General features: G+C 42.1%; 3 protein-coding genes across 4 annotated transcripts; 1 reads left to right on the top strand and 2 right to left on the bottom strand.

The window, feature by feature from the left end:
* The first annotated feature begins 257 nt into the window (after positions 1 to 257).
* Positions 258 to 9084, top strand: stat2 (signal transducer and activator of transcription 2). 2 transcript variants are annotated; one of them, XM_085923443.1, is made up of 25 exons: positions 258 to 439; positions 791 to 922; positions 1052 to 1196; positions 1354 to 1449; positions 1572 to 1664; positions 1749 to 1827; positions 1918 to 1997; positions 2070 to 2221; positions 2326 to 2484; positions 2576 to 2665; positions 2738 to 2797; positions 2905 to 2925; positions 2993 to 3086; positions 3255 to 3302; positions 3386 to 3469; positions 3559 to 3657; positions 3728 to 3860; positions 3958 to 4010; positions 4079 to 4167; positions 4240 to 4376; positions 4456 to 4638; positions 4728 to 4782; positions 4987 to 5057; positions 5182 to 5345; positions 8063 to 9084. In XM_085923443.1, exons 2-24 carry the CDS (start codon positions 792 to 794, stop codon positions 5340 to 5342), a joined length of 2313 nt encoding a protein of 770 aa, XP_085779569.1. In that variant the 5' UTR covers positions 258 to 439; position 791; the 3' UTR covers positions 5343 to 5345; positions 8063 to 9084. The 2 variants fall into 2 exon arrangements, with proteins under 2 accessions (XP_085779569.1, XP_085779568.1); XM_085923442.1 differs by lacking the exon at positions 8063 to 9084 and having other exon boundaries at positions 5182 to 7686.
* gpr84 (G protein-coupled receptor 84) lies at positions 4366 to 7841 on the bottom strand. The gene is made up of 2 exons (XM_085923445.1): positions 7785 to 7841; positions 4366 to 7102 (listed from the first exon to the last, which is right to left on the bottom strand). Exon 2 carries the CDS (start codon positions 7099 to 7101, stop codon positions 5932 to 5934), a length of 1170 nt encoding a protein of 389 aa, XP_085779571.1. The 5' UTR covers position 7102; positions 7785 to 7841; the 3' UTR covers positions 4366 to 5931.
* On the bottom strand, positions 8304 to 23978 carry LOC147049182 (zinc finger protein 385A-like). Its single transcript, XM_085923444.1, has 8 exons — positions 23627 to 23978; positions 16943 to 17091; positions 15186 to 15296; positions 11386 to 11560; positions 10915 to 11232; positions 10531 to 10712; positions 10366 to 10452; positions 8304 to 10017 (listed from the first exon to the last, which is right to left on the bottom strand). The coding sequence occupies exons 1-8, from the start codon at positions 23634 to 23636 to the stop codon at positions 9790 to 9792; spliced, it is 1260 nt and encodes a 419-aa protein (XP_085779570.1). The 5' UTR covers positions 23637 to 23978; the 3' UTR covers positions 8304 to 9789.
* Between the last annotated feature and the right edge of the window lie 1816 nt (positions 23979 to 25794).

The raw sequence follows: 25794 nt of genomic DNA, 5'->3' as shown, positions 1-25794 counted from the left end.
TTCCGTTGGGTATTTTTATTTAATTTCCTCGGAAATATTCGAATCGAGTTAAGTTTCGATTCTGCCAGTTGCTCTCTTGATTGACGCGCAGCTCGACCAATCAAATGCGCTGCTCTGATCGCAAATCCACCCATCAGCGGTTTGTTTTGACTCGTGACAGAAACTGTCAAATCTTCGGCATCCATTACGGCTCCCGTTGGTGCTTTCGATTAATATTTCGGAACCAAAATGGCTTCCATGGGTTTAAGAGGAGTGGGAGGAACACTTTCGTGGAAAACGAGACCTAGGGAAATGCGGTCTATAAGACTGACAGACCTACGTTACATTTCCTGTCTGATGGAAACCATTGATCACTTACAGGCTGTGTATTAGGACAAGAAATCAAATATTGAATACACTATTGTTCCGACAACTCGTTGACATCACCAAACAAAACAAGGTATGTACCGATTAGGCACTGTAGTATTCTGTTAAAAGATGGTCCGCTGTCTGCACTATTATCGTTCAAAGTTTGCAATCCATGTTGTCAACAATAACGTCAATATTTTGAATCGTGTCACAAATCAACAACATACATTGTCTATATTTTGAAATGGTGTTTGTTTATGTCATGTTATTTGATGAAATCTTGATTCTAAATTGCTCCTGATGATCTGTGTAGCACATTTGCGTGCATTTCTATCACACTTTTGAATAGTATTGCTGCCCTCTATAAATGATAGTAAGAGTTGCCACCAGCAATCATACAATGTTTTTGAATTCTTGTCGATCTGACTACTTCTGTGCTCAGAATGTCTCAGTGGGAAAGGCTGATGCAGCTGCCAGCTGCATTCACACAACAGTTACATGACCTGTATGACCGGGAGGCTCTCCCCATGGATGTCCGTCATTACCTGGCTCCATGGATAGAATCACAGCAGTGGTAAGCTACAAACAACACGGATTGTATGGTAGAATAATATGTGATAAGTCAAAGGTAAATGTTGCTTTTGGATCGCAGCAAACATTGCTTATTTGACACGGTTTTGTTTTTACGTGTACTTCTATCTAGGCAGCGAGCAACCGTCGACTACAATTTGGCGATGGTGCTGTTCCAGGCTCTGTTAGAGAATCTAGATATCCAGTACAGTCGCTTTGTACAGGACAAGTCCGTCCTAATGCAACACAACTTTCGACGCTATAAGCAGAACTTTCAGGTCTGGACTGGGTGTTTTGGAAAATCAAAGTATTTATTGAAAGTTACACATTGTGACTATTTAAAAGCATGACAGATGATTTGATTCTCTATTTTTGTCTCGAGACTGATTCTCTAGACTTCTATAAATAGCTTGTGATCTGTGCAATTTCTCACAGAGGTACCTGGAGAACCCATATAGCTTGGCAAACACATTCTATTGGTTCCTGGATAAAGAGAAGAAGATCTTGGACAATGCGAATCTAGCGGAGCAGGTTGGAGCAGTTTTTTTCTTTTTTGGGGTAACAAAAATCATGGATACAATGAGACCGAGTTGACTGTGATATAAATCATCTCCATTTCCTCCTCCTCCTTCTCCTCCCTCGTGTCTTATCAGGTGCAAGCTATGCAAGTAGGACAAGAATCCTTTGAGATCAGCACTCAGCGTGACCTTGACCGGAAAATGGCCAGACTAAAAAATGATGCGCAGGTATAAATATTTGTTGATTTATCGGTTTGAATATGTGGATGAAAAACACCATGTGACAGATCTTTTTCTGTGTGGGGGTTACAGTGCATGGAACATATAATGGTGTGTCTGGAAGAGCAGCAAGATGAGTTTGATTTTAAATACCAGACACACTTGAAAGAAGGTAAGCAAAGAGTTGTGTCCTATTATACTTGAGTCAAATGATGTTCTGATGATGTTTTCTTGTTAATTATGCGCTCCCTCTGCGGAAAAGCCCCCACAACAAGCAACGCTGCAGACCCGCTACAAGCCAAATTTCAGATTTTAATAAACGAACTCAACGACTCCAGAAAGGTTAGAGACGATGAATCGGTGACACGATATTTGTGATATACTTCCTTTCTCATGTCTGCTTTTTGGATTTAGAACACGCTGGTTGGGCTTCACAAACTTCTGGAAAGAGCTGAGGACCTCATAGATACTTTGGTGAACAAGGAGATGGTGCAATGGCAGAGGAGGCAGCAAAAATCCTGCATTGGCGCTCCAGAAAGAGTTGATCTCGATCAGCTTGAGAAATGGTATGCTGCATTTTGTGGATTGACAGAAGCCACATTTGGCTTTGATTGGTGATGTACAATATTTGATTTGGATAACACTTTTGTGGCCATTTACTCCCTTGTAGGTTTACCTGCGTTGCAGAATGTCTCTTCCAAGTATGTGAGTTCCTCAGTAAACTCGAGGAACTGGCTGGGAAGCTTAGCTATGACAATGACCCTCTGAAGTCCAATAAACCTTTTCTGCAAAGGAAGACTGTAAAGCTCCTGACTGATTTGCTCAAGAGGTATCACCTTGACTGAAATGTTTGTTGTGCTACATTTCTGTCCTATGAGTTGCGGTTTTTACATTTTGCTTTCTGTTGTCATTTCTTGAAGTTCCTTTGTAGTTGAGAATCAGCCGTCTATGCCTCAGGGGAAAGGTCCTCTGGTTCTCCGCACCGGTGTGCAGTTTCCTGTCAAAACTAGGTCAGTAGCTCTGAAATTAAGTCGATGTTGCTGTCTCGCATGTTTTTTAAACACAATTTCAAAATCTTCCAGACTTCTCGTCAAGTTTCCTGAGCTGAATCATTCCATGAAAGTCGACATATCAATGGACCGGTAAAATCGTTTTTTTCGTTTCTCAGCTCTGACTGATGTTTTGTTGCTCTTGTGTCTTTAATACTTTTTTTTTTTTTGTCCTTCTCCTTTGTCCTTTTTAAAACCAGAGATCCCCCTCAGATAAAAGGGTAAATACAATTCTTTCAATCTTGACACAGAGTTGTTTGTAGCTTATCAAGTCTATTCTGCTCGTAGGTACCGTCATTTCAATGTCCTAGGCACCACAAGCAAAGACTTGAACATGTCAGAGAATGGGAACGGCGGCATGGTGGCAGAGTTCAGGCATCTCGTGAGTGACCTTGATTCTAAATCAAAATCACACGGGATGGGCATTTGACTACCCTTTCTTGGAGAAAATAATTCAATCTCAAGGGGAAAAAAAAAAAAAAAATCACAGGAAGGGGGAATATTTTCCCCAATGTTCTTAACTCCTGTTTCCACATTTGTTTCTCTGTAGACTTTGAAGGAGCAGAAGTCAAACGGTGGCGGTAAAGGAACCAGTGATGTGAGTTGACCTGCTTAACGTGGGGAACGCGTACGGAATGTATCATTTAGTACAAGAAATTCTAATTGTTGTGATGTTGAAAGATTTCTCTGAGCGTGACAGAGGAGCTGCACATCCTTTACTTCAACACAACATTTAAGTTGAAAGGAATGTCTATCGAGTTGCAGGTAAAGTATTATCCTTCCATACAAAATAAAAAAAAAAGCAGTCACCGGAAATGAGTATAGCATGTTGAAACTTCTCGCATCCGACCTAGGCCACCTCTCTACCACTGGTTATCATCTCCAACTCCAGTCAGCAGCAGAGTGCCTGGGCATCGGTGCTTTGGTTCAACATGCTCAGCCAGAACACCAAAGTAAGTCACGTTAAACAATTGTAAGGTGTTACGAGCCAAATGAACAGATTTGTTTTTTTTCTTCCCACAGGATGTGACGTTCTTTGCTAACGCTCCGGCAGCCACTTGGGCACAATTTGGAGAAATGCTGAGTTGGCAGTTTCTGTTCGCTGAACGTGGGCTGAATGAGGCTCAGTTGGAAATGATTGCACACAAACTTTTTGGTTAGTTGATGTTCATGGCAAAAAAACAGTGGCAGTTTAGGCTAGCTCTCAATATGATGTGTTTGTTTGTTTGTTTGTTTATTTATTGCCCATGCAGGAAAGCAACAAAGCTACGAGAACTTTGGTATAACTTGGTCCAAATTTTCCAAGGTAGGAATTATAGCTGTCCGTTTATGCGTTTATGAAGTTTACAACCTGTTTGGCTTTTTCTTGCGTAGGGAAACAGTCCCGAAACAACATTCTGGGTGTGGTTTGACAGCATTGTGGTGATGGTGGAAACCTATCTTAAAAACTTGTGGAGGGATGGGTATGTATTTTACTGTCAATGCTTGTTTCAAATTTGAGACCTTTTATTTTTTTCATTTATTCTGTCTCACAGGCTCATCATGGGCTTTGTGACCAAATACAAAGAGAAGATGCTCCTAAAGAAAAAACAGAAGGGCACCTTCTTGATACGTTTTAGCGAAAGTGTCATTGGAGGGATCACTTTCTCCTGGGTGGAAATTGACACAAATGGTGAGCGTGCTTCATTTTGGAAACCTTGATCTCTACTGTCGCTATGGCATGCTAACCTTTCTCCATGTTTCTTCTGCAGGTGATCCAGAAGTAAAGACAATCCAACCTTTCACCAAAAGGGACCTTTCCCAGATTCCCTTCCATGAAATCGTCAGGCATTTCCTGATCTTAAAAGAAGTCCCACTGAGTCCCTTACTTTATTTATATCCCGACATTCCAAAAGATGAAGCTTTTGGAAAATACTATGCTGATAAGAGTGGAAGTAAGAAAGCACATTTTTACATTGCTTTTAACAGTGCATTTTATTCTAACAGAAATGTTCTAATCCTTTTTCATGATGAATTTTTTTAGATGACTCCCCTTACCTTAAATACATCAAAACCAATCTCGTCTTTGTTTTAAAAGGGTAAGTTTAATCCTCTATTGGCTGAATTTACACGTTCTCACTTGTACTCACCAATCTAAACCTAAAGAGGGCAGCATTGGACCACATACATAAACAGTACACTTGATTGACACAAATGTCACCACATGGTTAAGCTGACACATCTTTTTTATGTAGAAGTACTTCGTTAAGACAATTGACTAATAAGTCATTACGATTGTGTAGGGACACATTGGCGGCTGTGACAGATGGTGAAGTCCCGCAGTCATCGAATGCTTTATACGAAGAGGATGCTGGTGAGTGAGCGCTAAACTTCACTCATCTCCCAAGTGGTCGTGATGTACTCACCCACGTTGTCCAAACTGAAACATAGAACAAGGAAATACTCATCCGAGTAAATTTCCCTTCATTTGCTTTCAGGGCAACCGAGGGATTCTCCGGATCCTCTTTTGGCTAATTGTCACGACCCCTTGCTGTGTGACTCTATTTCAATCTCAGCGGAGGATCTGCCGTATCCCAACAACAGCAATCACTTTTTTGACTCTGAAATCTTTGTCAATGAACTGCCTTCCGCTCTATGAAAAGTTCAGTAACCCTGCCAAAGTGTTCAAACATTGCTTCATTTTCACTTTTCTGCTTCTTTATAAATAACCTGCCATTGTGATCATTATGAATAGAAGAACTCATTAACATTTGTTAATAAATGTTGTTTAGGCCTTCTGCTAAAAAAACAAACCCAAAAACAGACAGCCATGAAATTAATGGTACATTTTGAGGTTACCTCTAACACTGGACATGTAATTGAAATCACAAAAAGCATCAAATAAATACAAACTTGTGTTCAATGTACAAGTACAATGTGACGTAAAAATAAATTTAAATTTAGGGTGAAATCAAATCCCCTCAACTTTCATTGCTGGATATATTTAAAAACAACTTTCAATGTTTGCCCTGGTACGCAATCGTTACCCTGCATGGAAAGTTTGTAAATGACAAGTTCCTCAATTTACAGACCGGAATGTATCGTCTTGCACCAAACAGGAAATTCTTATTGATTCTGCAACACGGTGAGGTTTCATTCATGATATCACAATGGAAATCTGAATTCCCAAGTAAGATCAAACTTTACTACAGTATAATCGGCATCTTTTTTTTTCCACATTTGGAAATTTAGGTGCTCTTAACCCAGAAGTATGTAAAAGGTGTCACGGCTCTAGTGAGGAGCAGTTGGTAGGCCTTTCGAAATTGTCTGTTCATGACCACGTAGAGCAGTGGGTTGATGCAGCTGTTGAGCCAGGTGAGATTTGCGCAGAACATGTGCAGGACTTGCGGAGCACGGCCTCGCTTATCTACAATGTTGAGGATTAGGAAAGGGACAAAGCAACAGACGAAACACAGGAAAACTGCAAAACACATGCGTGTCACACGCTTGAATTCTGTATCCTCTCCTGAAGTTGCTGCAGCTGGGTTGGATTCTATCTTATTGACACTGTTCGTTTTTGCCTTGCTTTCTCCAATTTGTTTTGCTGGCTCATTCTGTGTTATTTGGGACGCGATGTCGTCGACGACATCAGATTTGCTGTGATAGGTCAGATCGGTACTCCCGCTGGCCATCCCGCTCTCCACAGCGCTGTCATCGTTGGCCGGCGCTGTTTTTTTCTTGGAAGATCGCCGGCTGAACCTGTAGCGGAGCAGGGCCTTTGACGCAACCCGGACGCGTCGGTAAATGAGGAGGTAAAAGGTGCCGACGCAGCTCAGTCCCACGAAGAAATAGAAAAAGAGCAGGATGGTGGTGTAAGGGCGACCTCTGGTTCGATGGAAGCTGCACGTGCACACTTGAGGCACAAACACATAAACGGACCAGAGCGGGCCGAAGCTCGCCAGGCCGAGCGCCCACGTCGACAGCAGGAGGGAAACGAGCCCCCGGTTGGAAAAAACACGTTCAAACAAGGCCCTCTTTGCAACTAGGAGGTATCGACTCATGGCCACCAGACAGAGGGTGATAATGGAGACAGAGTTGGACAGGAAGAGAAGCAGGCCGAAGGTCCGGCACCAGAGCTCGCCGCTGCGCCATCTGAGGTGCAGGTAGGAGTCAACCGAGATGGGTTGCAGTATGGTGCAGTAGAGAAGATCAGCTAGGGACAGGTTGACGACGAGTACGTTGAAGCGCGTCCGCAGTTGAGAGTTGAAGGCAAAGGCTAAGATGGTCAGCAGGTTCCCAAGCGTGCCGGTGATGGTGACTATGCATCCCCACAACACGGCAAAGTAGCGGTAGCCTTCCACTGAAGAGCTGTAGCAGGAGAAGCTGTCCTCTGTTTGGTTGCTGATGTTCTGCAACATCCTGTCAAAGAATAGGATGTACAAAAAGGACATTTTCACCACTTCCCTAAGTCAAGAAAAGTTTTTTTTTTTGACAATGATACATTATTAGTTGTACGTTTGAACTTGAATTTGGTTGCAAATGTTGCATATTTTATGGATAGCAGAGTCTTAATTGTAAATACTTTGAGGTTGAGTGTTTAATTTCATGTGGATTCTCTGGTCTTGTTTGAGATGTTAACTCCTTCCCCCTATTTATTTAGTTCCTTAATTAAATACTGAACATATTCCGAAAGAGGAACATGTGTGTTGGATTTCAACTTTGCTGATTTAAAAAAAAAAAATTAATACAAGTTTAGTTTTTTCTAAATTATTGCTTTATATTTGGTACGGTTTACATAAACATCGGCTCAACACATGACTTTTGAGAAGCTATACATTTACTTTTCATTTCAATCATGCCAACATTGAGGCCTGGAAGACATCAAGTGAACGAACAATGCTGGCTATTTTTTTGTTGTTATTATTATTCTTTAAATACTGTATGTACACTGGCGGAGCTAGGATTTTTTTCCTCTCATGCATTTTTTTTTTTTTTTTAACAAACCCCCCAAAATTCTTTCGAAAATACGAATAAAGATTGACTATGATTCTAAAATTGCCTCCATTCACAATACGTTCTCTATTTTCAAATATTTCCTTACCTCAAAGCCAAATATTTTAGCAGGTTATCTGAAAAGTCGACAGAGCTCCTTCTGTGCACAGTCCCGCTCCTTTGTTGTCACCGTTTCAATTTCTGCGTCTTGTAAAGTGCCCTCGGTATGATGTCATTGTTTGAAGTAGGGGTTTTTCCACCTTCTCTCATAATTCAGGAAAAGCACAATATTGCTTATGTCCTCTGAGCTTTGAAATGACAAACAAATGTTTTTTTTTGTGGTTTCATCTTTTTAAGGAAATGCTGACTTTATGTTGTCTTTTTCAGACACGGTGTGATTAACCTCAGTGACCACAGGAAAGCGATTTCGCATTCCGCATTCAGGTATTGTTCTATAAAACACACACACAATCACATTTTGCATCTACTTTCCAAAGCACAAAATCATCACTGGCTCATAAATTGAGAAATGAAATGTTTCCTAGTGCTGTGGGTAAAAACAAATTCAAATAAAAAGTCTGTTCACTTGCAGTAAAATCATAAACAGTTTAATGATTTTCGAGTACAATTCTATTAGAATTCAACAATTTGGAAGCCCCCCCACATTTATCATTTCTTGAAATAATCTACATTTACAGTAATGTTTCTACACATCACTTCCAAAAACAAAGCTTATATCTTGACACTTTTTTATTTTATTGCATTTCTTGCGTTTCACTTTAAAAATAGAGCAGAAAGTATTGCTATTTCCTGTTTGCTGAAGTTTTCCGCTAACGTGTGACATGCTGCTGTGACAGTTTTCATCGGTCATGTTGGGTCACAAAGCAGAGCGAAAAAACGTGATCCTACCACACATCTGAAAAGCTATCAAAAATGATGTGTGTGTGTGCACCTGTGTGCTTGGGTTTCCGTTGTTTGTAGAACATAATGCTGGTGTTTTTTTTTTTATTATATTCTCAGAAGATATTATTTTGCATATTATCTTCCTCATTTGCCTCGTATTTGTGTATGTCTGTGAGCTGCATATGGCCGTATCACAAATAGCTGCTACAACACTGTACGACTCCCTCATTGTCCTGGCTGTGCTCACAGTGTCGAAAGTCTTTCTCTGAGATACTGAAACGTTTCTGTTTTGTGCGCTGAAATGTCTATCAAAGCATTAGAATGCATTTAAAATCACTTACATGCAGACGTTTTACCCCAGTGCCTAATTCTTAGCGGGGGAATCAAATCTGGGGTTTTATCTGACAATTAACATGTAGACCTAAACCTAAAGATACTTGCCTAGTCTTCCCTGATGTTCTTTTTTTTTTTCTTTTTTCTCCAACATCTAATTAAACCACAAATATAAACACTGATAAACGCTGCATAGTACTTCTTCACCACAACTACAACTTTGCCAACCCATTGACATGGTTAAGGTGCTTCATTGACTATCTTCTTTAAGACGTAATGTAGTATATTCTGTTCCTCTTTTAATCCAAGTTGGTGTGCCACATGGGTAAGTACAGACCCCCTAAGCCAGCTGGGAAGATCTAGACATACAGTACAGAGAGAAATGTTGCAGGAGACTCCAGCAGCAACACAAATTCATTGACCACAAAGAGTGTGGGGGGGGGGGGGGGTCGGGGGACTCATTACACAGTGATTGCTAACAGCTAACATCAGAGGAGATCACAATATAGAACCCAGCGGGTTTTTCCTTACTTTTTTAAATTTTATTTATTTCTTCTCTCATGAAATTGATGCATCGGATGTGGAGGAGATTGGAGTTGTGGAAGAGGTAGGGTTTGAAAATACAGCGGTTAAATTAGTTGCAAAGTGGAAGTCCATTTAATAGTCCTCTTCTTCTTTGCGGGGGGTCATTTGTGGTTGATAATGGATGCAGGGTAAGTGGGGAAAGATGAAAATGTAGGTTGTCTCTTTAAAATGTCCTCAAATACTCCCTGTTAGCATACCAGCCGCGGCGGTTTGCAACGTTAAGGTACGTCAGTCCCAAGTTTGACTCCGATGAATCCGCTTCACAGTGTGCTTCTGACAGACCCCTCACGCAATCAGTATGGCGTGAAGAGAATTGGCCCGTGTGTGGTGCGAATGGGCCCTGGGGCGGGCCTCAGCAGGCTGAGGGCTGCGCCCTGTAGCAGGTGGTGATGAGGGTGGGGGTGGGTTGGTGGGCCAGGAGGTCGCAGTGCCAGTTGATTTGAAGAGGCCGCGGCGGCCATGGCTGCCGCCATGGCCAGAGGATTTGGTAAAAGCCCCGCCCCCAGAGTCTTTGGAAGATCCTTGGAGAGAGACAAGGAAGCTTTCATGTGATTTATTGAGCTGGTGAATAAAAGACTCATAAACAAAAGTAATGGGACACTATAGGATTTGAAAAGTGATGTCAGTGAGTGTCAGTGGGAATTTATGTCTGTTCCGTTCATACCAAAAATGTTCGATTGGGTTGTAGTCAGGGCTTCTTTCATACCAAACTAAATAAGCCTCTCCAAACTCTAAACATTGAATAAAAAAAAAAAAGGCTAAAATATCTTGGAAAGACAAAGATGGGAACTCACTAGTTGAGCCAAGTGATTGATGGATTACAGGAAATAAATATGAAGTGTGTGGTGAAATTAAGGTAAATAGTGTACCATAAAGTCTGCACGCTTCTTGTGGCGACTAAGTAGAGGGTTGGGTTTCCCAGCAACGCCATCTCGATGCCTCCGGCTGGAAATGTGCTGCAGCGTGAAAAAAAGCATCATAGAAATCAATCTCTTTGTATTTTTTTTTCTTTTTGTAAAAAAAAAAATTCTCACCTGTTTAAGCTGCAGCTCAGAGTTGACTCTGACATTGCAGATCTCACAGTGGAAGGTTCGTTCCTGAGAGTTGGGGTCGGACGACAGGTCCTGCTCGGGGCTACCTTTCAGACCGAGACGCGGGTAGGCTTTAATGGGTCCCAGTCCACTCCGTGCTTCCAGAATAGTTTTGTGTTTTGTTCCTTGGGTGATTAAAAAGTGAACAGGAATCAGCTCAGGATTGTCCCCCCCCCCAAAAAAGCAACTTGCAATATCCCTTTTATACCACTGGGAGGCAGTAATGCTCCTTTTTTCTACTGTATTTCAAATTTGACATTCACAGCAGCACCGCTTCCAACATTTTTCATTTTCGAAGTCGTGCACAAGTACGACCGACTTACTTACCTTTGTTATGGGCCTCCAGCTGTGAGAGGGAATTAACTGCAACTTTGCATAAGGAGCAGTAGAGAAGCTTCTTGGCTTTCTCTTCCTCAGACTCTCCAGGAGGAGGACTGGAAGCTGGAGACAGGTTGTCAGCAAGGACCGCCCCTGATGAATCTGCGAGCGGCGTGCCGTCGATGGCGGCCGGTGAGGGGGAAGATGGCAAAGGTGTGCCCGCCGACTCCAAAAAGAGACACTCTGCTTCCGCTGAGCTTACTGTGGGTGTTGACAGGTGGCTCGGGGTCAAAGGCGACTCAGAGTTGGGACAAGATTGGGTGTCGTCTATAAACGGCACATATATTTCAGATTAGTAGAGCTCCTTCAACGTGTGGGAACTTTATATAAGAGTGTGAAAATAATGAGACATTGCTTTGTTGTGTATGACAGAATAATATCCTCCACCGGAAGGGTATTGTGAACACAAGTGAGACTCACCTTGTTTATTAGGATCAGGATCCAGGTTGGATGATGAGGAGCCTGACGGTGAAGGTGAAGTGGTAGGGGGAGGGTGCTGCTTGTCCCCATCCTGAAGACGAGCCGTCTTGGACGTCTCGATGCCCTTAACCCTGCGAGCGTGTCGGTTGCCCTTGTAGTGAGCCTCTGCTTGACTCTAAAAGAAAAAACAAACAAACACAATTTGATGGATATGAAGATTTGGGAGTACGTCTGGTTCACTTCCATCCTCTTCCCTCTTAATCCGCCTGCTGACGTCCAAGTGAGTCAGAGAGCTAGCGGGGAGCTTTGTGTCTGTCACATAAAAGGCATTGTAGTTAAAAATCTTGCCGAGTTTGCCTTTTTCTTTTTTGGGGGCCATTTATTAAATCGCACATAAAATGGTCATTAAGCACACGATCAAATTTCTTCATTGCAAGTTTGATATAAATCATCAAACTCCAGCGTTTGATGACTTTCTGGGTTGAATGTGAAATAATGCATGAGCAACTCATCTGTGCGTGTGTGAGAGAAATGATTTTGTAGTAATCTTATATTTATTTTCACTCCTTTTATATTGTAGTCGACACACCATGTTAGAGGAAGCCCATAAGGTTCTTAATGGATGCCCGGCTGAGGCTTGATGGACCACTGGATTGTGTTCAAGATGTCTCTGTGAGCCTCATGTATTAGCTGGTGATGAAAGTTACCCTTATATCCCTCATCCTGATTGGTGATGACAGAATGGCATCCAGAGCTCGCTTGCTTGTGTAACTCAACCCAGTGGCTGCTGCTTCCTCAAAGCCCTCAATTAGACAAGGGGATGATGCTAACAACTGCTACAAGAGCACAAGTTCTTCTATGGTACCACCTTTTTTTTCTTTTCGGATACGTTCACTCACCATATAACCTTCAAGTACAGGTCGTGAGGAATCAATAAAGGTCTGCCATTAATCGAGCAGAGAATCTAAAGAGCCTTTTAGAGATTGGCGCAAGGATGCACCATGAGGACAGAAAAATAGATTGAGCCGTCAAGATTGTTGAGGTGAAGGGACAAAGTGAATCATGATCAAAAAGTGCAGAAAAGTAAATTGAGAAAAGGAACGGCGAAAGGGATTAGGATGATGATTGTGGACGTATGGATGGGATTTAAAAAAAAAAAGGAGCGGGTGAATGTCCCGTAAATCCTTTTCTCTCTAAGCAGGATATGCTTTGCTTTGATGTTTTATCTATAAAGTGACAAAGGCACAGAAAATGGAGCGAGCTGGTCGCAGACAAATCAGTGTACAGGCAGCAGCGACAGGCATGTGTGTAAGAAGCTGGCGAAAAGGCGACAGATGATACAGTAAACCCCACGGAGGATAAAAAAAACCAGTTCAAAACAAGAGCAGAAAACGGGTCGAGAGCAAAAGGTGAAGGGAACCAGTGCTGACGCCAGCTTGACTGGAATTTCGTGTGTCCGCTGTCGTTCTGCAGCGGTGACGACGGCTAATGCAGCTCGACGTGACGTCAGCCTTGCAGCAGGACTCAACACTGGTAGCCTAAAAAAAAAAAAACCCCACTGGCAGCCTAATACGTCCTCTGTGGCCTGAGATGAATTGGCAACGTTATAATTACAACATGTAGCGCAAGAGGGGGAGCCGTGAGAGGTACTTTATTCTGAGTGCTCACATCAATCACTTAAGTCACTTTTACTTTTACTTCTGTTTAACAACAACGGCTTCCCTCAGGCGTAAACAAGAAAAGGTGGAGGTGCCTTACTAAAATACAAACGTAGCTGTGGGAACACTCGACAAAACTTGTCCCACCTTCCAACCTGCAGAAATTCTACTCTGAGTAGATTATTGCTTCATTATTAAAGTGTGTTTGCATAGTTCCCATCCTCTCCGGTTACTCTGGGAAGTTCTACTCCATTCTGAAGAGCAAACAGGTGGCGGGGGGGATCGGACAGACAACATACGCTCAAGCGTACAAAGTGATGCATCATCATGACTTCATCATTTGCCGCCAAACAGATTCTTCTTCCGCCATGTCACGGCCTCTCACTCTGCAATTTTCCCTCTCTCAACTCTGCTGTGTTCACACCCACAACGGCGCAAAACACCCTTTTATAACTGTACCAAAGCATGCGTGTCTGCAAAAATACCAAAAACCCAGTCCACCTTCTCGCAAGAAAATAAAGCTCTGTCGTCATAGTGTTGTGAAAGAAATGTGGACCACGTGAGAACACGAGCGGGGGGGGGATATAATTAAGCGGCCCCTCGCCGAGAACAGGGCAATGTTACACAAGTTTCGGATGACTCTTCCTCTCTGTCCTTTATGCGCTACCGCATTTAGAGGATCAGCATTTAGCACCTAATCGTCACAATGTATTTATATTTCAGGCTCTGCTTGGACTGTATATTAGAGTTCGCTTGGAATCCTATTTATGTTTTTGGTTTGTGATTCCAGTAGCAGGTTTTCGGGATCACATTAAAATGGTTAAGGTCATCCATGTTGTTTACATCTTTTTTTAACTGTTCATGGAGGACATGTCTTTTCGTGTGTGTGTAGCCCAGACAATATCAGCATCGATTTAATTTGAGATTGTCACAGTACTCCTTGGTGTTTTGTTTTTTTTGTTGACAAGGCAATGGTAGTTCAAGTGAAAATTTCTGTCAAGGTTGAAAGTGGCTTTGGACTGGGAATAAAAGTCACGTCTGACCATCTCTGCTATTTGACAGGATTGCTCAAACACATTTTTATGATAATCCTTGTAATACCACTAATACCGTCAAACCAGCCATTACTTAAATGCCCCGTTTGAACATTTATCTTACAAGGTTTATATCTTAAAGTGCTTTGCCCAGAGACAGATGTACAACAGCTCTCACTGTAAATGTCAAGCAGCCAACACATAAATCGTCTTCTTCGATGTTCACATTAAAACTCCATTTCCGTCAAGCAATATATCGTTCACCGTAGCTCACAACAATGCAAACCGGAGCGGTATACGTAATGCTACTTGTTTTTCATAGCGTAGTGTGATAAGATACTCTGTGTGTTTAATAAACTAAGAAATTCAAAACAACACTTTTGCTAAAGTTACATTTCGTCTTTCATCGGCATGTGGCTGTAGAAGACACACCGTCACACTGTAAAATGAAAATTATTTCCTGTTGACATCAATCTACATTGTGTGTAGCTCCACCATAAAAAAACAAACAGAACCGAAATGAACTAAAATGATTGGTGAAACATTTTTCAAGTTTTTGAACTAGCAAAGCTGTAACTTTGTCCTCTTAATGGGAGCATTAAATTCCTTTCCTATAAACCTTTTTTTTTTTTTTTTTTTGCTTCTAGACACATTGCTTGAAGCTGGCTGTGCACCGCCTGTCAAAAAACCCGCCTAATCAGCTTTTATGTAACTTTAAAGACACACTGCTGTTCACTTTACTTCTTGGCCTTGTGTCCTATCTCACACCTCTTCCATTAAATTCTCATCAAAGCAAATCTAATAGTCTGTACCCTGACACTTGCTATCTAATGTTGCGATATGATGACCGAGCAAATCAAGCGACACTACGTGCTGTTCAGGACACCGTTCGGCCTTCATTTGAATAGAAACAACTAGAATGTTGAATGTTTTCTCTGAGCCCTTTATGATTTTGGGTGGTAAAAAAAACTGATGAGGTCATATCGAATCTATCTACCACGCTAGTGTCACCGGGTAGGACTTTCACACTTACTAAACGTCGAGTCAGCCCGATTTCAATCGCTGAACTTTGATTCATTATTCAAACGAAGACTGTCAGATTTCATACCTCCGAGTTGAAGCGAATTTGACAGACATTGCAGGAGATGATAGGTCGCTTTGTCTTCACCATGGGATGCCCGAATGTGTGCGTCATGACTGCTTTCTGGATGGGGTCCATCTGGGAAGGTTAAGCGCAAAGGTCACATGACAGATTCAACGAACAACACGAGATGCCATCACAGGGGTGCAGGTGACCTATGGAGGAACTGCTAAGAGTGATGTAAACAAGAAGCAGGAATTTGGGGAGAGGTGATTGATGTGGGCAGCAGAGGAGGGTTAGGGCGGAGGGCGGCGGGCTCTTTCTCGGCAGCTGTTGTTGTCCGGGCCTCACTTCCTGGGTGTGGTTCAAATGCTTTAATTCACATCGGGCCTAATTACAGACTCCATCCATCCCCAAAAAAAGACTGTTTATATATGTTTCTGGGATGATACTCTTACATACATTGCTTTTAAGAAATTTCCAAGAATGTATACTTGGGCGGTAGAGGAAAAGGACTACTATGTTTTGGTATTCATGTGTAACATAATGCTGACAATGCAATTTTTCCAGAATTACGGTGCAGTCCAACATTCACAATAGGTCGAACCAATCCATCACACTAAATACAAAGTGCTAAAAAAAAAAAAAAAAGGTCAATACCAAAATTAGTCGAGCTTATCGTTGCTGGAGCTGGGATGCGGGACACTTTATAACATTCGTGCTTCCTGTTAGAATTCAGACGCACACATACAGAGAGCGTGGGTGTTGCCCTCAGCAACCACCAGAAGTTCTCTGTGGTTTTACTCAGCCTATCATCTGCTGCCTCCATTCTGGACGCATGCGGCCAAAATGAAAGACTTCTTTACGCTCCACAGCTGCAGACATCCGTGGAAAGTGGACTGGTCTGAAAAACTGTTGGAATGCATCGATGGCATTTTTTTTCGGTTTATTTTCGGCTTATTTTCGGTTTCCTGTCTCCCTTTTCTGTTCGTGTAACAAAGTGTGTGTGAGTCAACAATGAGTAATCAATATTGGTCTAATTTGAATAAGTGAGCCGATTCAAGGCACCTCGGGTCCCACTTGACAATTCCATTCATAATTATCTAAATTCCAGTCAATTCTCAACGGCCTCTCAAGTAATTCATCATACAGATCCCAAATGTGAATAAATTAGGCGACACAAATGCAAACTGAACAATAACATTGATTAAAAGAAGGGATACCGAAACTATCCGCGTGCATTCGTACTTGTAAAAATGTTCCGATACTACGACATCAAAACCACGACACCAATCTGACATTTACAGTACATTCCAAGTCACGCTACTTTAATTGGATGCCAACACTTTTACCTAGAGAAAATTTCAAAATAACTATACAAATACAATCCATTCACTGTTCAAAGTGCTTTGTGAAGGTCTTATGACATTAGTGGCCGCACTCCATCTCTTCTGTACCGCAGGATGAATCATAATCCCACACAAGGGCCCTTTTGCCCGAGTGCATGCAGATGACCGAGAAGATGATGTGTGTATGTGTGTGGCCACGTTGACCTTCACGTGAAACTCAATCTGGAAATGAGAATCAGGAAATGCTGACTCTGGAGAATTCAGCCTGGCCTTCTTATACGATTGATTAGCTGTAAGTCATTTTAGCGCTGTCCAACGCTCACCAAGGCATTTCTTTTTAAATGACTGTCGCTGTTGAATAAACATTGACTGTCAAAACGTGTATGTCCAACAAACTTCTGTTAGCACGTTAGCATCCACGCTTGGACCACTTACCGTATTAAAATTGGGGAAGAGACCCAGAGTAGCAGGGTGTGGCGACTCCATGGGGAATTGTAGGAAGGGCTTCATGTCCAGGGGGGATGGGGAGAGCACGGCTGGACTCCTGAGGAAGGCAGGGACCGGCCCCGCTCGGTTTACACTTCCTGTAAAGGGAACGTGAGATTCGAATCAAAATCTGCTCTTGATTATTCCCGCTCTCGAGCAGAATTACCTTTGACCCCGGCGTATCTGAGATCGCATAGTGTTTAAAATCAATACAAATCTTCCTCTGACTCAGAGCAGGAATCCATCAAAGTCTGAAGTGACACGTTTGTTTGGACTAAAACCATAGAATGAATTGAAATGCACTTCCTGTCTGCATCTCTCCTCCCACGGCATCTTTTGCTCACTTTCCTCTCAGTTGCAGCTCACCCACAGTGGATGCCAGTACTTAAAGACTCGCGTGATGGGCAGGGAGGGGGGGCTAAGCTTCTTAAGCCTCACAACTGGGGTGCGGCAGATATCTGCCTCCTCTCACTTTCTCTGCTGCTTCCTTCTGACACCAGATGTTGTTTTCTGTCCTCATTTCATGCTCTCTTATTCTCATTGCCCGCTTCGGCTGCAATCGGACCAACTGCTTCTTTTGTTTTTTCCCCCCCTCTTATTTATTTCATAACTTCTTCCCACCATCAAGATGTTTTGGTGGGGAAACCCGCAACACGCTCGAGGCCCAATTCTAGCAATAATAAACAATCGGGCCTAGAATTTTTGCTGGTGTATTATAAACAATCAAAGCAAGCTGGAAATATTCCGTGTTGTCATGAAATGCTTGGTTAACAATTCAAATAAGGAAGAACAACATCTCATGCAGTATGGATTTAGGCAGGAGGTGCAATGTTTCTTCTTTGCCTAGCGAAACGTGCGAACGCTGCTCATTTTACGCCACATTACAGTTTAAAAGTCAAATGACTTGCACCGTTCCTTCATTAACATCCCAGCCTGCCACAATAGTCACGTTTTTAAAGTTAATCACATTCTGCGCCATCTTTAAGCAGCTTTACTTCCACGACCTAGACTCTTCCTGAGTGATTTACAATGACATCAGATAAGTGAACGCGGCGGCGCCTCTTCAATAGCGACCACGTAGAACCACTGGCATTGATTGGACACATTCAAAGGAGAGTTAAAGAGCGGTCAAGCTCCATAAATCCAAACCTCTCCATCTATTGGCCCATCACTCCGGGAAAAAAAAAAAGAACAGCTCGCCTCCCCCAGCCCCGCATCGCCTTTTGTTTTCTCATGCAAATGTTCGGCTGGGAAAAAAGATCAATGCCTATGTAATAGCTTATTGAATTTTCGTGTAGATTTGCGAGAGCCAGCCTAAAATGAAGAGATGCAGACGGCAAGCGTTGGGGGGGGGGGGAGAAATGACAACCGCGCGCCAGCGGCTTATCACCACAAAGCATGGCGTGCGCGCCCAGACACGTGCACGCCAACGTGCTGTGCCTAAGGCCGCTCAAATTGGCAATTCATTTGGCCAATTTAGCTTTAATGATCACAGAGGTAATGTCAATGTCAGTGACGACTTTGCAGCCTCTCAGTATTCCCTGCCTGACTGCATGGCGGGACCGAGACGGCCAGCGGGAGGGAACGTTGAGAGGTGGGCTGAAAGTCTGGCTGCCAAAATAAATTGAAAAAAAAAAAAGAAAGGCAGCCATCTTTCCTTCCCGCCTCGGCACAAAATGCCAGGCGCCTCACATCTGCATCTAAATGGGCTGCTGTGCGCGGATACCACTCGAAGCCTCCCCGTGACAACGCTGGTGTTCAGAGCCTCCAATGTGCTGCCTGCAGGTCTGTCTTGACCCACTCTGCTTGTGTTTACCCCCCCCCCCCCCCCCCCCTTCCTTTTATGCGTTGGCGGCACACATTCTCAAGTCGATTCAGCGGTAAATGACGCCGTAAAGTGCAGATGATCATTTACGAGCATCATTTAGCTCTCCTGATGGTGGCACAGATTTGATTCCATCATAATTCATTAAAAAAAAAAAGAAAATCAAAGGACTGCAGTGTTAGCTCTCTTAATGTTGTCCATCTTAACCTCTGAGGAAACACTGCAAACTTTGTCACCACTGTGGGGTGACACGATCTATTACTAGCGTGAAATCCAATTTACTGCAGCTCAGCTTACCTCCCCCCCAAAGTCATAGGCAGCTACTAAGCACACAAACCACTGCAGTGTAACTTCTGGGCTCGGTCCTGATGAATGTCGCGTCAGTGTGAGAGATCTGGACAGAGTCGCTTGATTTAGGTTTGTACTTTGTTTTAATGATAGATGTTGTGCGCCCCAGCGGCTGGGCTTAAATGCTGCCTGCCACACAACTAACTCCCAGAAGTCCTTTCACTGAACGAGCCAATGTGTGTGTGCGTCAGCGAGTTTTCCCCGCAGTTCCGTTCTTTGACTTGTCACCGTTTTTCCCAATTAACAACAACTTTGTTTTTATTTTTACCACTCACATGAATTATGATTACATAAGCGCCTTGTCAGATTGCTTCAGTCCAAATTTTCAAAATTCTGCACACGTCCGCTATTTCAACATTTGTCGGGCGACGATAGAGGCAAACGTCGTCTGATTAGCAAGGAGGGTGAGGATTGGGGAGGAATAATAGCAGCTGAGGGGGATGGAGTCGATCGAGCGCGTGGAAGAGGGGGAAAAAAAAATCACTGGAATAAAAAAGGGGATGTGAGGGAAGGCATCTGAGGTTGGGGGGGGAGCAGCATGTTTTAAGGTGAGTCCAAGGTGAACAGAGGATGTAAAGAGCTGTGTAACCTGCAGGTTAATATACACGAGTAACCTCAGCGGCGCTCGGAGCAGAATGTGACACGCATCGGTTAACAGTTCCACGTTATTATCGAGCCGCCTTGGCACAGCTATACCTGCCTCCGAGGCTTAACTTTTGGCTGTCACATGCAAAATGTCACATGCGCATGAGAAATTTTGGAATATTTTGCATCTTGGCTCACAGGATGGATATGTCTTATTGCATTTTAGCCACGAAACATACAGAAATTTGTAGCAATGATATTCTATCCCTTAAGACAACACAAAGTAGCACATTAGCCCGCTACGTAAATTTGTCTTTAAAAGTCACACTAAGCTGCCATTATGGAGGTTGTGTGAAGCGGTGCACAAATTTAACAAGACAGTATTCAGGGATTTTTCTTGTAACCTATGCTCCATTATTATTATTTTTTTGTTAGCAGGCTAAAGTTCAGTACAATGGAAAAGGAGTGCATTGCTGACATCTTGTGTATATATTATTATTGTGTATATATTATTATTATTATTATTATATGTATATATAATTCTAGAGATGATTTTAAGAAGAAGGCTAGCAATTAGGGCTGACATTACATTATGAATTTAATCACGTCACCATAATAGTACACATTTGGCTATAAACATTGTTATGATCATTGTTTATTTTCAGTATACTGAGGTCACTGTTTTTGCGTAATTTAAGACCAACAGAGGAGCGTATGGCGCAAAAGGCACACTGGGGGCGCAAAAGGCACACTGGAGGAGCTCAAGGTCAATAAAAAATCCACTGTGTCAACATAACCTGCGGCTTTGCCACTCCACATTGTTTTTATTATGCCTTTATTTGAGTATTTACACACCTACTGGACCTTGACTAATAGCGTTTGCACCAAAGGTGGTGCAACCTGAGCGTGCGAGGAAAAAAAATATACATCGATAACAATGGAGTCAGCAGGTGCATCCTTTTTTTTTTTTTTCAAGGTGAGGAGGCAAAGGATGGATGTTCAGGTGACAGACAATGTGGTAGTATGTCATTTTCTAAGGGGAGAGATGATTACAGGTTATATTTTGAGAGCCTGCGTGGTTTGATGCAATAGCATGGTCACAAAGATAATGACGGGTAGGCGCCAGGCTCGTAGCCCTCAGACCTTATTTGGCAACCATGAAACCAGTAAATGACATATCTACACATTTCTGCCTTTGTGTCCAAGCCCTTCTTATTATACATATGGTCAAGAGACATTTGGCTTAGCAAGAGTCATTGTCTGTGCCTTGGCAGACATTTTAACTGGGTCAAGCAATATCAGCTGGCTTAGATATATGTATTATGTGTATTATAAAACAAGTTTATCATCCCAATAATAACTATACTGGGAGTGTTTTAAGTAACATTCAGTCATACAAGTAAAATGCCATTCATTGTTTCCAGCCCCTGACCACAAGGAGGCAGTATAAAAGAAACAGAGTTTCTCGCAGAGGATAAAGAAAACATGTCTGTGGATATTCTGTCATCTGTCCACACATGTTTTTAAATATTTGTTGCTTAAAGGATTATCACACCACAGTTAGCAATGCTATATTTGCTAGTCCCCAAAAGGTGTTATGCATTGTGTGTTAGCAATTTGCGAGTAGAGATTCTTAATGTAAATATGCATGTTTTTTTTTTTTGTAAATACATATGTCTATTTTAGTTTTATGTTTATTTGGACATTTTTAGTTTTTAGAAATTTTCTAAACTGCTGCTTTTTGTTGCATCTAGTTTATTGCTACAATCTAGTGTTTAGAAATCTGGTAATCTACTGCTCATTTATAAAGTTTAGAAACGAACGACTCTAATATTAAAAAATAGCACCGCTACACATCCTCGAGCTGAAAGCACAATGGTTACTTTTGTTACAATGCTTTCATATTCCATCCAGCATTATAAAACGGCATGAATAATCTTCCCGACAAAGCTCTCCACCCTTGGCCTCTCATGCTGTACTTCTTCATTAACTCTCCTTTTTGTTATCATCGTCCCTTCCCAGTGTTTTATTGTAAAGTCGTGGAGCCGAACAAACACGACGCACAGGGCTGTGAACAATAACATTAGCGCTGACATTAGTGCTCACACAATATGGCATCCGGGCTGCTCCGCTCAAGTAGCTATTCAAGGTTGTCACAACAATGACGGAGATGCTATTCTCCTTACTACGAGGCGGCGTAGTCGTTGTTGTTTTTGGAACATCATACCTGCTCCATTAAGAAATGTGCTTTTTTTTGCGTCAAGCTCATCCAATTCAATCACGTGATGTTAGATTTCTGTTTCTGATGCTCGACTCAGTCAGTCTGTGGGAAATGTTTGTCTGTTTGCCAAGCATATGTTTCAAATGTCAATACTGGTCATCCTTCCATGAGTTGCCTTGATTTAAAGGTCATGTTGTTTATCAAAGGCAACATACCCCTGTGATTCTTTTTGAGCGCATCAGTGAGTGGCAGGTTATTTACGACAAATACACACATTGCTGTAGTGGTGAGGAAGGTCTGTGTGAGAAAATGAAAAAAAGAAAGCCTTGGTACTTTATTTTAAATAAGTAAAAAGCTCAAACCTCTGGATGTGAAATATTTATTGTGGAAAAAAAAAAAATCACATAAGAGTAACCAAACGTTGCTCTGCATCGAGGGAGATGAGTCATATTTAGCACATGTTTAGAATGTGTGAATGTTTGCTCTCCCGTATTCAAATGGTGGCCGGGGCAGAAAAAATATGTTGATGTGATCGTGGCTGATAATGACACGAGAGTGTGTTTAGAGACTTTCAGTATGTGCCAGTCAAAATCTCATTATGCTTGTTCTAGTTCAAGAGGCTGGAGCGTGAAAGCTAAAATAGATTCCAATGAAATATTCAGTCACATAATCTACGCTGTCATTGCAATTTATTCAATTAATAGTTTATGGCTCTTCAAAATGATCGAAAATGAGTTCAGTCTTAAACTGAAATAAGAGCAGCTTCTTGCATCTTGGAATTCATCTGCACGAATTTCTTATTTGCAATTGTGCCATGTTTTGTTCCTTTTCATAAAACACGACACAAGGCCATTCATAACTAAATGGACTGTGACAAAAGAGGTATAAAAAATGTCATTCAAGTACATTTGAAGGAGCCTAGTGGGGAAATTGTTCATTGCTCTCTCACCCCTCCCTTTTCGAGCGAAGGGAGGAAATGAAGATGACCTTCAAGCATTGTCATAATGCAACATTGTCATTGCGTGCTCACGTCACTGAGACTTTCAACAGCGAGTCTCAAATGTTGACATACATCATCTGTATTTGTGCATTCGGGGCTACTGTAGAAAAATGGCGTTGCAAGATGGCGGACTTTGATAATAAAAAAATAAAAAAAATATCCAAAACATACGTATGTATCAATCAATTGTTATCTTATTACATTGGAAAATTATTTGACAATTCCAATTTTGTCGCAGTTAACATAAATATTGTATAATGATCTGATCTTTTGAAACAAATCTCCTCCTCCAAATTAGTTCTTTCAAAGGAACAAAGCTCACATTAGTCATTAGTTTGTGTATCTGACATAAATGAGCCTTTACAAATGTCAGACCGATCCAAGCAATTGAACACAATGAATTTCAAAATTAAATAGCAAAGGTGGTTTATGTAGTCATATGGAAAACATCAAAGTGAAATGCCTGATCATTTCAGTTGTCAATCTAAATGTGTCTTCTCTTAACCTTGACATCTGATAAGATCTCAATCTGAAATTGCAGCAAGAAAAAAAAAAAAGAGAGCAACTCTTCCTTTGTTTACTTGTCTGTGACTGAGTGACACCATGCATCCCCCCCAAAAAGTTGAGACCATATAACATCAAGATAAGACTCACCTATGATCATCCTGAATCCTTCCACAGTGAACTTCTTCTTGTCCACAATGTCGTCCTTCTTGTCTCCTCTAACGTGTACTAAAACTGGAGCGCGCGTCTCTCTCAAAACTCAGCATCAACGCGTAAGAAGCCTCCGACATCACAAGCTCTACTTTGCATCCCGCTGTCGTTGCTCTTCTCCTGCTGCTTCTCGATTTCACGGAGAAGCACGCCGGTTCCGCTGAAACATGCGCCCAAATTCTACTGCATGCCAGCAATGGATTGATTCACTGCTCGACGTTCGTTCTCTTCAGCACAGCAGCAGTAAATAGAGCTGAGATGAAGCTTCATTCGGGGGAACCTCTGCACTACTCCCCCCCCCCCCTCTCCGTCCCTCTCTCACATATTTTGGGTTTGTGTACAACCTAAAGGCACCTTGCACTCTCATGCTGTGATTGGCTACAGCCTCAGCCTATGAAAGCAATCCATGCGCTGCATTTTCTTGGGGTGTACGGGGTTAATGTTGCTCTCCTTCCTTTATACCAGCCTGACGTTTTTTACAGCCCATCACGAGCATAATATGTGGTTTGCATTCGCTCCCGTGCCGCCTGTGATGTGTTTTTTTGCGTAATGCATAGAAAGAAATAGCTAGCAGGGAGCAGAGGCAAGAGGTGTGACAAGAGACTGACAGCCTGAGAGAATGGATAGAACGTTTGAGGCAGTTGATGAGGAAATGAGTTTAATGCATACTGACTGGCCATGAAAGAGAGGGCTGACAGCTGTTTCGACTCTGCTGATGGGGCGGGCCCCAAAAAAGCAAGCCTTCACCAACATGAGCACAATCATTCATGTTTCATTCACTAGACCTCACATGGTGTGTCCATATATGTGTGTGTGTGCATGGGAGATAAGGTTTCCTCATTAGTTGGCTGGGACTTAATAATGCAGGTAGGTGTATTGTTGTAACCAATGGACCAGGTGCTAATGTGTGCCGTCTGAGGGTGGGCAGTCATAGCATGACTTTAATGGATGTCACCAAAGTAAACTGAAACCAGACCTGCAGACTCAGGTGACATGTTATCCAGTGTGTCTGCGTACGTGTGTGTTATTTGTCCGTTTCTATCGGGCAACCTTGATTATTACAAGGACCACCCTTGAGGATATTTATATATTTATTTCTGTATTTATTTATTTATATATCAGAAACAGCAGGTCACACTCGCATACTTGTCGTATTTTAGTTTTAGCTGCGATCGTTAGCGGCATCGTAGTGTTGGAAAAAAAAAAGTTGGCATTGGCCTACAAATGTGTGAGTCAACACCATTAGGTCAAAGGCAGATATAGTATGAGCAAACACATTTCCCACTGTCTCTGAAAATTGGTTCTCATCTGGGATAGGCTGTAAATAAAAAAGTGAAGGAATAAAAGACACTAAGAAAGAAAGGAAAATTCTCTCATCTGGCTCTGAAGTTTGAATTGTATATCTGTCACATGTTCAGTGACTAACAGCTTGTTTGTCCTTTGGTGGCAGAGTGAGAGGCCAGTCCAGGTAGAATAGAGCAGCTGTTTATGGCAATGAAGGTGTCACCACAATTAATGACTGCCAAGCATCATGAAAAACACACACACACACACACGCACATACATGCACGCGCTTAAAGGAAAAGAACTACAAATCATTGTCTTTGTCGTGGCAGAATGTTAGTTACAGCTCTCGTGTAAAAGGAGATTTATGCATAAAAAACATTTATCGGCCTCTTAAAAAGTCTTCTGTCAAAATCGACAAAATGAAGAATTACAGCACACTTAACATCATCGTGTAACTCTCTCGTTGAAATCACTCCATCATTTTGTTTAAATGAAGCAATGAATATCAAATTTGTCTCTCGGCACATTTACTTTCACTTTTCGGGTGGACAGACATTGCAGAGACCCAAATATACATGTAAAAATTTGATTCAAATGTCAATTTTGTCCCATTTGACCTGGTTGATCATTTTCCAATTAGCAAACACTTTGTTTTGATGAGTACCATATCCTGCCTCTGATAAAAGGTGCTTTTCATTTTCAAGGTTACACTTTCCTCTTTGGCTCTCCTTCCTCCTCCCTTCATACATTCCTTCAGCGGTCAGGGGTCAGACCAGGCTGGCGTCCTGATTTTTGTTTCATCAAAGAGCCAGTATTATTAT

This window comes from Syngnathus leptorhynchus, chromosome 11 (assembly GCF_054491065.1).
Source record: "Syngnathus leptorhynchus isolate UIUO chromosome 11, UIUO_Slep, whole genome shotgun sequence".
NCBI lineage: Eukaryota > Metazoa > Chordata > Actinopteri > Syngnathiformes > Syngnathidae > Syngnathus > Syngnathus leptorhynchus.
The sequence above is the reverse complement of the archived record's forward strand: the minus strand, read 5'-3'. Positions and strand labels throughout refer to the sequence as shown.

Bases quoted from the DNA above. Each gene is read 5' to 3' on its own strand.
- stat2 (XM_085923443.1), top strand. From the start codon at position 792: ATGTCTCAGTGGGAAAGGCTGATGCAGCTGCCAGCTGCATTCACACAA. The intron at 3,470-3,558 runs GTAAAGTATTAT...CATCCGACCTAG, and splicing joins GAATGTCTATCGAGTTGCAG to GCCACCTCTCTACCACTGGT. The intron at 4,783-4,986 runs GTAAGTTTAATC...ACGATTGTGTAG, and splicing joins CTCGTCTTTGTTTTAAAAGG to GGACACATTGGCGGCTGTGA.
- gpr84 (XM_085923445.1), bottom strand. From the start codon at position 7,101: ATGTTGCAGAACATCAGCAACCAAACAGAGGACAGCTTCTCCTGCTAC.
- LOC147049182 (XM_085923444.1), bottom strand. The intron at 11,561-15,185 runs GTATGAAATCTG...TTTTTCTTTTAG, and splicing joins AAATTCGCTTCAACTCGGAG to AGTCAAGCAGAGGCTCACTA. The intron at 10,018-10,365 runs GTACACTATTTA...TCTCTCTCCAAG, and splicing joins AGAAGCGTGCAGACTTTATG to GATCTTCCAAAGACTCTGGG.